Below are 12,537 nucleotides of genomic sequence, written 5' to 3'. Positions count from 1 at the left end.
ATTAACCCTCCGGTTGTGTTCACCCCACCCCCTTACTTTAGTGTTCCCTGTCAAAATCGACTGGTCAGTTTTAACACCTCTTAAATTAACATAAGAAACATTTTTCAACACCAAATTCAGTTCAGTGGGTGGGTCAATGGGTCGTTCAGTGGGACATTCAGTGGGACATTCAGTGGGACATTCAGTGGGACATTCAGTGCGTTGTTCAGTAAATGTAGGTCTTTCATCAGGTTCACCTTCCAGCAGGACAACGACCCTAAACATAACCCAAACACAAAACATATCCATGTGTTAGAATGGCTCAGTCAAAGTCCAGATCTAAATCCAATCGAGAATCTGTGGCAAAATCTGAAAAATGCTGTTCACAAACGCTGTCCATCTAATCTGACTGAGCTGGAGCTGTTTTCCAAAGAAGAATGGGCAAGAATTTTAGTCTCTAGATGTGCAAAGCTGGTAGAGACAGACCCTAAAAGACTGGCAGCTATAATTGCAGCAAAAGGTGGTTCTACAAAGTACTGATTCAGGGGGCTGAATAATTACGCACGCCCCACTTTTCAGTTATTTATTTGTAAAAAATGTTTGGAATCATGTATGATTTTCGTTCCACTTCTCACGTGTACACCACTTTGTATTGGTCTTTCACGTGGAATTCCAATAAAATTGATTCATGTTTGTGGCTGTAAAGTGACAAAATGTGGAAAAGTTCAAGGGGGCCGAACACTTTTACAAGCCACTGTATGTCAATTAAATTGTTTGTGGCATTTAAACTAAACTAAAAACAGAATGGAATGCAAACAACAAAGTAAGAAATGCAACGTAAATCTGCTTTTTGACATTTAAGCTGGAAAATTTCAAAATATCTTGCCTCAAGCACATTTTATTATCTGTGATATTTAGATTGTTAATTGCAGCAGGATAATTATAGTCTAACATACAAAAAAAAATCACGATCCTGTACGAATTGACTAAATATTACAATGATCTTCACAGCCAATTCTGATTATTGTTATTGTTATTTGTTCGTTATTTGTAATTGTTATTTATAATATCCCATATGTGAATAAGAGGTTGGAGTCTGTGTACATGTTGTAAACATTAAAGTTTATAGAAAAAAAATGATAACATACATCCAACTCTTAAATAAGATCTGCGACAAAATTGTAAGAGTTGACTTTGGGTGAAAATCTGTGTACAGATACAAAGAAGAAAACTGTAAAACTGTAAAGCTCTCAGAGTTCCCACACTGTGCAGCTGAAGTTACAGCTATGAATTTTAATTACTGTTCTTCAAAGTGTTATAGAATCTGATTAAACCCACCTGAACCTGTGTGATTATCATCTTGAAAATGTAACATCTACGTTTCGGGACTTGCTGCTGAGATAAATTCAACTGAACTATCTGCCCTCTGATTGAGTTTGATTCTGGTTTGTGCTAATGTTTAACCACACCCATGTGTGCAGATTGGGTCACAATGTGCTCCTGTACCTTGACTTCCAAACGGAGTGTGGGTGTCACTGATGCAAAGAAGAAAACTGTGCGTTACATTTGAATCTTTTTTCTGCACATGCACAAAGAGGAGATATATTTTTTAATTTTTACAACAGCTTCTTCTCTGTAGCAATGAAAGCTTATTGTATGATATTAAAGAACAGATAACTAAAAAAAGCAAAGCTGAAATAACAATAAAAAATAATAGCTTTATTATAATACAACAGATTTATTTCCTGCTAGAGGAAATTTATAATTTTAAAACGAACGCGGATAAATTTCAACATCAGTAAGGCCCACAAATCTTTTCCACTATGCTTAACCTTTGTCTTACAGTGGTGCTTGACACACCACAAAACATAGTGTAATGGCACATTGGGACGGGCACACTTAACCCAAAGAGCAATCATTACCTACCCTCTCCAAATCATTTTAGTGCCTAAAACTAACCAGCAAGAGAAAGTAAAAATAGAAAGGGGTGAAAAGGAAAAAAAATCAACACTCTCAGCATGTTCTGGCAACCTGTCAGCTCAGTTAAAGGTGCAGGTCTGCCACCTCACATGAAGAGTCAAGCAACACCCGATATATAAGGAAAACATTATCATTTGAGGTGAGAGGAATAATGTCCAACTACCACATGTCCTTCACTGTGAATACAGATGCAAACACCCCCTCAACACTCAGTCCATAACTGCAACAAACAAACGTGCCAGTGTATGTTTGACTCTGCTGTTTAGTATAGTGACTGCAAGCATGTGCAATACTGCATGTATGCAGTATTGCTTATTGACTGATTATGTACTATATTCTTTTGGATGCTTAGATTTTTTTGTTTCTGCTCAGCAGTTTATCTCCAACGCACATTTCGCTCTGCTGATACCAAAAAATGATGGCAACCCTTCCTTTCACAGCCTCTGAATAACTATTTGCTTCATAAATATATGTAAATAATAACATCTTGTTATGCAATTACTACTGTAATAAGAAGGCAGATCTGGAATGGAATGGAAATACAAGCACTGTATACTTGTGACCAGGTTAGTAACTCTTGTTTAATTACTTCCTACAAATTTAGGCATCAAGTTCTAGAAAGTTCCTCCCCTGTTACCAACATCTATATACAATATATTCTCTTCCTGAGTTTAGTTACTAGCCGCTATAATGATAACGGTAATGAGATTTCCAGGTAGCTCCCCAATAATACATAAAATTTTACCTCATATTTACTAGGTAACTCGTTCCTGTTAACTCAGTCAGTGATACCATGACAATGGAAGCACTTAATGCAGCAGCAGGTGGAGCTCCTAATCAAATTTAAATAATGTTTTTTACATCTTTTAACATTATCATTAAAGCAGAGATCATATTTCATGGTGTAAATAATACACTCTGAGGAACACTGTATGATAATGCTATTCATGAATCTTTAAATGAGTTCAGATTAATATAATAATATGCTTATAAAGCAATTATCTGGTTAAAAATCAGCATTGATGTGGAAAATTTCAATTTTTTCCACAAACAAATCCATAATTCAAATTTCCATTTGTCTGATCTCACTTCATCTCTGGAGGACTGCAGTTCCACTCTGACAGCAAACTGGCAAAAACAAGTGCATAACACAATAAACAGGGAACATTTTGTGATTAAAATAGTGCTTACTGTTAGCAGCAGAGTGCACCTGAGCCCATCAAACAGTCTTTTCTCCACAGTTCCTGTTGGTTTCTTCTTTTAGAAAAGAAGAGCAGCTGTGACTTTGTTATGCAGAAGAAACTGTGTGAATCTTTTATGGTGCTTGCAAGAAGTTATAATAGAAAATGGAACACTGTTCATTTATCGCACCGGAAAACTAATGCTGTGCCTGCATTCAAAAGCAGTGAAATTGCTTGTTGCAAATCACCTTACGTGTCTTTCCCCACTCTTCCATTCTGTAGGCTGCAGGAACATCTTGGTGTCGGTGAACTAAGCAGGCTTCATAATGAGCTCTGTGTGCTTGATGGGACTGACACAGAGATTTAGAGGTGCTATCTCCTCCTGAGATGGACGGAGTAGATGTGTTCATCATGAAAGTGACAGCCTGAATCTATGGAGAGTAATGGCATGCCCCCGCACCACTGTCTCCAGTTGTCTCGTGAATTTATCATAATCATACTCTCTCTCTCTCTGCTGTACTATACTGCTGCGTCAAAGGTTTCCATAGATTTCTGCCCATTTTTTTTTGGTTTTTTTAACGGTCAGCAGCCTTCTGACATTAAAAAAGGACATTTGTCAGAACTTGTACTGGTACATTTACTTTTTGAGCTGGTGATTTTTGCAGAGTATCGATTGCTTTTCATTAGGACGTGCATGTTAATGAAGTGTAGTGAGCAAAGAGTGCTAATTACCGCAGTCGTCCATTAGCAAAAGCATTGAGGAAAGTTGATCTCTGAAACTATGCAGAAATGCATTTGATGAGCCTCATTTGTCTTTTCCGCACTTGTTACTTTCAAATCAATAGTAAAAATGGCTCAGTACATCTCAGAACTACAAATGAACGTCTATCATCATGGAGAAAAACCGAACTGTCTTTCTTGTCGCATGGTCTTTGTTAGCACGTTTATAAAAACCTACAAGCTCGTCTGATTAGTGATTGTGTTTTGATGGTGTTTTTAGTAGCACAGCTGTTCAGAAGCCACCATGTGAACTATACTGCAAATGAGAATTGGCAGTCTAGATTTTTTTCAATATAGTTGCTTAACCCTTGCTTGAGAGTTTTTAAAAAGAATTTTAATGATTACAATGCAAATGCCTGTGGCAGTTGGAGGGTACTGTGCTACTTTGTTATTTACCATCTAACAAAGCTACCAAAAAGGAGAAGAAAAAAAATAGTTTTGCACAAATTGGAGTGAAAATGTAATTTGTTCAAAATAACTGCTGCCTTAATCAAGCCAACTTTAGACTTTAGTTAAAGCTGACATTCCTCCTGAAATGTTAGGTTTTTCCTGTCTCTCCTAGATCTACCTTTCAGATAAAGGAGCATAGTGTTTCTCTGCTTTTAACAAGCAGCCAGATCGTCCTTGAGGCCTTTCATAGAGGCAAAAACAGAAGACGCCAAAGAGAAGGCGATCAGGTCACTGTGCTCCAAAAGCCTCCACCCTGCCTGACCCTTTCAGGCCTTTCAAAATAGTTAGACCTCACCAATGGATGGATCAACTCCCAAAAAAAAAAATCAATCACAAGGTTAAAATACACCAGTCATACTGGAAATTAAAAAAAGGAAAAAACTGCACAGATTGTTCGATTTTGCACACTCAATATCTTCTAAAATACATTTGTGGGCTTTCCACAGCATGTAAGAACTGATATTTTGAACATTTTATACATCTTTTTAATTTTTAATTTCCAAGACATTTTCCTCATGTCTCTGCAAACCATATTAATGTACCAGTATCAGATACACAAGTTGTGACAGCATCAGGATGACTCAGGTATGAGAAAAGCATCAGTTAATTTTTTATGCTTTTTGTTAGTCTTGATTGAGCAGTAGACTCTACTACTGCGATATTCTAAGACAGCTAAAACGAATTATTCACAAGTGGCAAGTAACCCCAGTCTGCTGAGAAGACACTACCACACAGCACATTCAAACACCTCCCTGCTGTCTGAAACAGTCTCTCCAAACATCCTCCCAACTCATGTGTCACCCCTGGCTGACAGTCTTATCAGGGAGTCATCACAGAGCTGTCACCTATGAGGGGCGTCTCCTGAATGATGCTGACGTTTTTTTTGAAGAAGGGGAAGCTTCTTTTTTCCTTCTTGGGGAATTCTCTTTGGTAAAGAGAAGAGGAAAGTCCAAATTAAGAGTGAAGGCTGGTGGCTCCATATAACTGAGCTTTTACTGCAGGGAATGGAGGAGCTCTACAGCATTTATCACCCCTTGGGTGTACATACTCTAATATTGTTATGCTAATGCTGCAACTGATTAGCATGCCGGGACACTGCAGTATTGGACCATTATCTCAGTGAATCCGAAATAAAATGCTCTGTGAGTGGATTTTCTCTGGTCATTTCTAAAATGCTGAATTGTGGAGCACTGAAAAGTGAAAAATATTTCTGATTTTCAAATGCATATATTATTATTATCAATTGAGTATTATTCCTGAGAGGGCTGTGCTTTATCCTTTTGTTATCTTCGATTATAAATGATCAATTAAAGATTATTCACACATTACATTCTGACACATTTATATTTGTAATGGCAGAATTGTCTTGCACAACTATATATATATACTTTTGTACTGTCCACTTCCTGCTGTGACAAAACAAATTTCCCACGTGTGGGACTAATAAAGGTTATCTTATCTTATCTTATCTTATCTTATCTTATATCTGAAACCTTTAAATGGGAAATCAAGTAGTATTTATAGTATACATTGTGGGAAACGGACTATTGTTTTGCTTACAGCATTTTAGTTAAACTTCGCAGACTAATGACTAATGTCACACAGAGGGCTAGGATACTCTCTAGCACCATTACTACTGTACCACAAAGCAGAAAAGCAGATTCAAAACATGTACTAACAACTTCTGTCATGTGCTATCATCATAGGACAACGCTATTGCTTTGTGAGGACAAGCTGTCAGTTTGTGCATAGACTGTAGACAAAGGACCCAATTGCTGAATATTGCAGGTATAATATCAAACAAAAGGAAAGTCGGGCTGATCAAAGTTTCAAACAAGTTTCAAACATGATCCAAAAAGTCCAAACAGAGGCAAGGCAAGGCAAGGCAAGGCAAGTTTATTTGTATAGCACAATTCAACAACAAGGTGATTCAAAGTGCTTTACAGAGACATTAGAAACAAGAACAAATAAAAAGCATGATTTCAAATTGATTAAAACAAGCAAATAAACGAACTAACTAATTAACAAACAAACAAACAACAGTATATAAAATCAAAACAGATAAAATCAGAACAGTAGATAAAATCAGTAGTTAAATGTAAGTTTTGAAATTTAAGCTTAAAGTGTGGATTTGGTGCTTTATTCAAATGCAGCTGAGAACAGGTGAGTCTTCAACCTGGATTTAAATAAACTGAGTGTTTCAGCTGATCTGAGGCTTTCTGGGAGTTTGTTCCAGATATAAGGAGCATAAAAGCTGAATGCAGCTTCTCCGTGTCTGGTTCTGACTCTGGGAACTGATAAAAGACCGGATCCAGATGACCTGAGGGATCTGGATGGTTCATACTGGGTCAGGAGGTCATTGATGTATTTTGGTCCTAAACCATTCAGAGCTTTATAGGCCAGCATCAGAACTTTAAAGTCTATCCTCTGACGGACAGGCAGCCAGTGTAAGGACCTCAGAGCTGGACTGATGTGGTCCACTTTCGTGTATTTAGTCAAAATAATTCTGGCCGCAACAAAAAAAGCAATTACAAAGAAGTGGTTACATCCAGATCCTCCCACCCAGCGGGATTGGATCAGTATTGTAGAGGATATCTCAGAGATGGAAAAAATAACACTCAACATTAGACTGATGGGAGGTAAATACGACAGACTATGGAGGAAGTGGAAAACATTCAGAAGTGACACAAATGAAATAACATAATAGGTTTTCTTTTTTTTTCTGCAATGTGATAAATGGAGAAAGATATGTAAACTCCAGACTCTATGTTTGTTTATATGTATGTCTGTTTGTTATTTTCTTTACTGTATGTCCACAATGATAAAAGAACCTAATAAAAATCAAAGTAAAAAAAAAAAAAAAAAAAAAAAAAGATGTGGTCCACTTTTTTGGTCTTAGTGAGGACTCGAGCAGCAGAGTTCTGAATGAGCTGTAGTTGTCTGACTGATTTTTTAGGTAGACCTGTAAAGATGCTGTTACAGTAATCAAGCCTACTAAAGATGAATGCATGGACTAGTTTTTCCAGGTCCTGTTGAGACATCAGATCTTTTATCCTTGATATATTCTTGAGGTGATAGTAAGCTGACTTTGTTATTGTCTTAATGTGTTTTTCTAAGTTTAGGTCTGCATCTATCACTAGACCCAAATTTCTCTCCTGGTTTGTGGTTTTTAGATGTATAGATTGAAGTTCTCTGGTGACCTGTAATCGTTTTTCTTTGGCGCCAAAGACTATTACCTCAGTTTTGTTTTTGTTTAGCTGGAGAAAATTGTGGTACAACCAGTCATTGATTTCCTCAATGCATTTACCAAGAGCCTGTACAGGGCCTCGGTCTCCTGGTGACATTGTGATATATATTTGTGTGTCATCTGCATAGCTGTGATAGTTTATTTTGTTGTTGTTTATAATCTGTGCCAGTGGGAGCATGTAGATGTTAAACAGAAGGGGTCCCAAGATGGAACCTTGGGGAACTCCACATGTGATACTTGTCTGCTCAGATGTGAAGTTACCTATTGATACAAAGTATTTCCTGTTTTCTACGTATGTTTTGAACCAGTTTAGTACAGTTCCTGAAAGACCTGTCCAGTTCTCCAGTCATTTGAGTAATATGTTGTGGTCAACTGTATCAAATGCTGCACTGAGATCCAGTAAAACTAGGACTGACATTTTTCCACTGTCTGTATTCAGACATATGTCATTAAACACTTTGGTCAGAGCGGTTTCAGTGCTGTGGTTCTGTCTAAAACCTGACTGGAAGGCATTGTAGCAATTATTCTGTTTTAAGAAGTAACTGAGCTGTTGAGAAACTGCTTTTTCAATGATCTTACTTAAAAACGGGAGATTTGAGATCGGCCTGTAGTTGTTCATTTGTGTCTTGTCAAGATTGTCCTTTTTCAGTATAGGTTTGATTACAGCAGTTTTTAGTGATTCTGGAAACACACCTGATAATAAAGAAAAGTTGACGATCTGCAACAGGTCTGACTCTAAAGTCTTTGAGACCTTTTTGAAAAAACTTGTTGGCAGGACATCTAAACAGCAGGAGGAGGAGTTCAGTTGACCTAAGATGTCCTCCAGGTCTTTGCTGTTAATAGGTTGAAACTGTTTCATGGTGTTTAAACAGTTTTTTGGTGGACACAGTACATATCCTGGATCTGCTGTTGATGTACCAATTGCTTGTCTAATTTTTTGGATTTTTTCAGTGAAGAATTTGGCAAAGTCATTGCAGGCCATGGTCGAATGAAGTTCAGCTGCCACTGACACAGGAGGGTTTGTTAGCCTGTCAACTGTAGAAAATAAGACCCGAGCATTATGGCTGTTTTTAGTGATGATGTCAGAGAAGTAGGACCTCCTTGCATTCCTCAGTTGTAAATTATAATTGTGAAGTTTCTCTTTATAAATGTCATAATGAACCTGGAGGTTTGTTTTTCTCCATCTGCGCTCAGCTTTCCTACACTCCCTTTTTTCATTTTTCACCAGTGTGGAGTTTCTCCATGGAGACTTTTTCCTTCCAGAGATAACCTTCACCTTAATGGGAGCAATAGTGTCCATTACATTTAACATGTTAGCATTGAAGCTATTGACGAGCTCATTGACTGACCCTCTGGACAGGTCAGGTGTTAATGGGAAGACCTGGTTAAAAATTGCACTACTGTGTTCAGTTATACACCGTTTTGTGATCACTGTTGTTGATATATTTGTGTGGGCTGAGATTTTACTTTCAAAGAAAACACAGTAATGATCAGACAGGCCCACATCAGACACAGTAACCTTTGAAATGCTCAGGCCTTTGGAGATCAGTAGGTCAAGAGTGTGTCCTCTATTATGTGTGGCCTCTGTTACATGCTGAGTCAGCCCAAAGTTGCCCAGAGTGTTACTCAGGTCTTTAGTCCCTTTGTCCTGAGGGTTGTCCACATGAATGTTAAAATCCCCAGCAATAATTACACAGTCAAAAGACACAGTCAAAAGACACAGTCAGAGACATAAAAGATACCAGGAAAAGCAATTTACAAGAACATGCCACCAAACACTCAAGATTATATAACAAACACAATGACAATGGGCGCTTGGAGTACTGGATACAGGAAAGAAACCACACTAGATAAAGTCTTGATCAAAGTAAAACCAGAAAAACCTAAAAGACATAAAGCTAAACATGCATACAAGAAGATTTACACTAAACACGGAGACTGTGAGAAAACTAAATATGAGAGAGAAAAATAGAAGCTGAAGCTAAATAAACACTCAAAATACAAAATACAAAGTTGGCTATAACAGGCACCCAAAACTAAAGTGCAAACTAGACAGGAAAAGATATCACTATAATATAATATAATATAATATAATATAATATAACATAATATAATATAATATAATATAATATAATATAATATTTACAGCTTTTTGTGTTGTTTATTATTAGTTGATGATTCTGATGATTATGCTGAGGGAATGTCCTGTATTTGACCAATACATCCACTATAACCTAATCTTTATCCTTGTGGATAAATCATGTGTGGAATATGTCTACTTATTTATAAACTGTAAAATGTATAGAAGTACTATAAGTGCAAGTCTTCGGTCCCCAAAATCATCAAAGAAACATCAAATCAAATCATTCATTTCCCTCGGGATGAATAAAGTATTATCAATCAATCAGTCAATCAAAGTTCATTCTTCAGTTATTCAGTTTGTAACCTTCTTGTTTCGGTTTACTCTCACTGCTTTCAAATATTTCCTCAGTTTTCCATCCTCTCTTAGTTTTTGTCAGATTTTAAGTTTTTATTTACTAGACGTATCAGATTACTTCAATACAAATCTATTCCAGAGACCAATTTGTTGTTTTCATATTTTTTTAAATGGCAATTGTCAGGCTTAAGTGCCACTAATGCAATCCAATCACAGCTGTTGCCCCAGAGTGTCAGCTGCATTGTGTGATAAAGTACTCTCATCATAGGTTCTATGACAGAAGAGTAAAGCATTGTTACCATTTCACTGTAATTTATCTAAAACTGGAAACCATCCTGTGTTATTCCTGTCACTGTCCAATTAAATACAGAGAATTTGAGGCTGCACAAGTATCACAGGTCTACAGATGAAGCAGAAGCACACTGATGAAAAGTAAATCATTTTTTTAAACTGCAGCTATATCCTTTATATAAACAATAACTAGTTGTCAACCCTTGGAAAACAAAATTAGCAGCATTTTACGTGAAAAAAATTCTAGTACATTCAGACTTCTCTCTTGCTTCAATAGAAAGCCAAAATGTTTCATTAACTTGTGTTCTCTTTTGTGAATGAAAGCAGAATTACCAATTAAAAGAACTAAAGCACTACCCTGCAATCAACAGTTCAGCTGCCATATCCCATTGGAGACTATAGTTTCCTCACCAAATTGAAATGGTTGCATGTGTGTCTTATTTGCACATAAACAGCATATCACACTGTTATTAGCAGTCTCCAAGAGAATAAAGACGACTAAAATACCATGAAAAATGTCAAAAATATTTTGTGGTGTGTTTTCTACATTAGTCTCAGAATGTGAATTTGCTGACATTTGCTGAAAAATTTTTTTGTTTGTGTGTTTTATTTTTAGGTCTACCAGCACTCTTTCCTGGCATCATACCTCCTCTACAATCTATACACAAGGTAAGGAAACATAGAAATAAATCCTAAATAATATAATGGGATGATTTCTTTTTCAGTTGACCATCCTTTAAGAGCACCAGTGTCACACATCTTAGGACAAAAATGTCAGCATGCTATCTTTAACAGATGAATATAATCTTATATAATATAGGTTAAAAGTTAAACTGATAGTGCAGAGCTAATGTTCACCTCACTGAGATTTCAATGACAGTGTGTCAGTGATTGCTAGACTGATTTTGTGATACTTTTATCATTACCATTACATCAGGGAGGTGCGGGAGCTCAATCCTCCAGAGGTGTCTGACTCAGTGCTCCAGTTTGCTTCATGGGGTGTTCGGGGTCAACAACTGGTAAGTGACTGTAGAGCTTTATAAAGGTCACTAAATCTTAAAACAACCATGCTTGAATTATATTCTTAAGCTTTTATTGATTCAGTGGTTAGTTTACCTCAGGATTTATTCCCTTGGTTTCCATAGGCTTTCCTGGATGCTTGGTTTATAGGTTGTCACATTAGCTAAAGCAAAGCTGTTCTTCCTGAAGTCCACCAAAAATTTAAAATGTAATGTTGATGTAAAACTGTTGTTAAAGGGTTTTATACACAGCCCCACACTTTCAGAGGCTCAAAAAAGACTGAATAACTGATTGATGAGCAGTTTTGTTATTCACTGAAGCTCTCAATATGAGGTCCACAGGAATGTCAAGGCAAGTTAGAGATGCAATCACTGGGACAAAGAAACTTTAAACAAATCTGTCACAGAGATAAAATCAAGAATCTGGTTCATTCTTTAAAACAAGAAATGGACACAACAAGGACCCCTTCACAACATCTAACTGAGTGAAGAACATTCTTGTGCATCGTTTTCTGTCTACAGTCCAGAGATACTTTTATGAATGGAAATACAAAAGGCTCCAAAACACCGGATAAACTCAGAAACAATAAGGCAAGATTAGAATGTGCCAGAGAACATCTGAAAGAGCCTGCAGAGTTCAGAAAGAGAAAACAATCCTTGGAGAAATGAAACCAAGATGAACTTGTATCAGAATGACAGCAAGATAAAAGTATGGACAAGGAAAGATAAGCAAAGCAAAGCAAAGGCTTCAAACTGGACACATTCAAAACCAATCCATTATTCAACATCTATTTAACCACTGATTGCAACCCGTTAAATGTAACTTATCACACTGCATTTATTTGGTATGCATCTCTTCCTCAGCCATTGCAGCACAGATCATTCCAGCCCATAATTCTTTTCATCTCATAAATATTACAGTTAAACAAATGCATGCAAAATATTCACAATAAAATCCTGCCTCTGGATATGAAAAACAATGCATAAATAAATCATCCTTGAAGAGTCAGAAATCATAAACTATATAAAATGTAATTTGATATACAAGTTTAAGCTTTTCCAGTGACCACCCAGACTGCAAATGAGCTATATCCCATCCCATCATGAATTTCTTAACATTGCTTTAGGCTTCAGGCATTTAGAAATAATTGAGACACAAATCAATTGTCAAGC

General features: G+C 36.7%; 1 protein-coding gene across 2 annotated transcripts in view; it reads left to right on the top strand.

Moving 5' to 3' along the window:
- The window catches only part of LOC113007388 (inactive dipeptidyl peptidase 10), a 149,574-nt gene that overhangs the window by 101,051 nt on the left and 35,986 nt on the right, over positions 1-12,537 (top strand). For both annotated transcript variants that reach the window (XM_026143896.1, XM_026143895.1), the window contains exons 6-7: positions 10,962-11,014; positions 11,283-11,364. In XM_026143896.1, the coding sequence (XP_025999681.1) occupies positions 10,962-11,014; positions 11,283-11,364 (135 nt within the window). The remainder of the gene's footprint in view (positions 1-10,961; positions 11,015-11,282; positions 11,365-12,537) is intronic.

Source organism: Astatotilapia calliptera, chromosome 16, assembly GCF_900246225.1.
Source record: "Astatotilapia calliptera chromosome 16, fAstCal1.2, whole genome shotgun sequence".
NCBI classification, from domain to species: Eukaryota; Metazoa; Chordata; class Actinopteri; order Cichliformes; family Cichlidae; genus Astatotilapia; species Astatotilapia calliptera.
This window is presented reverse-complemented; position numbering and strand designations above follow the sequence as displayed.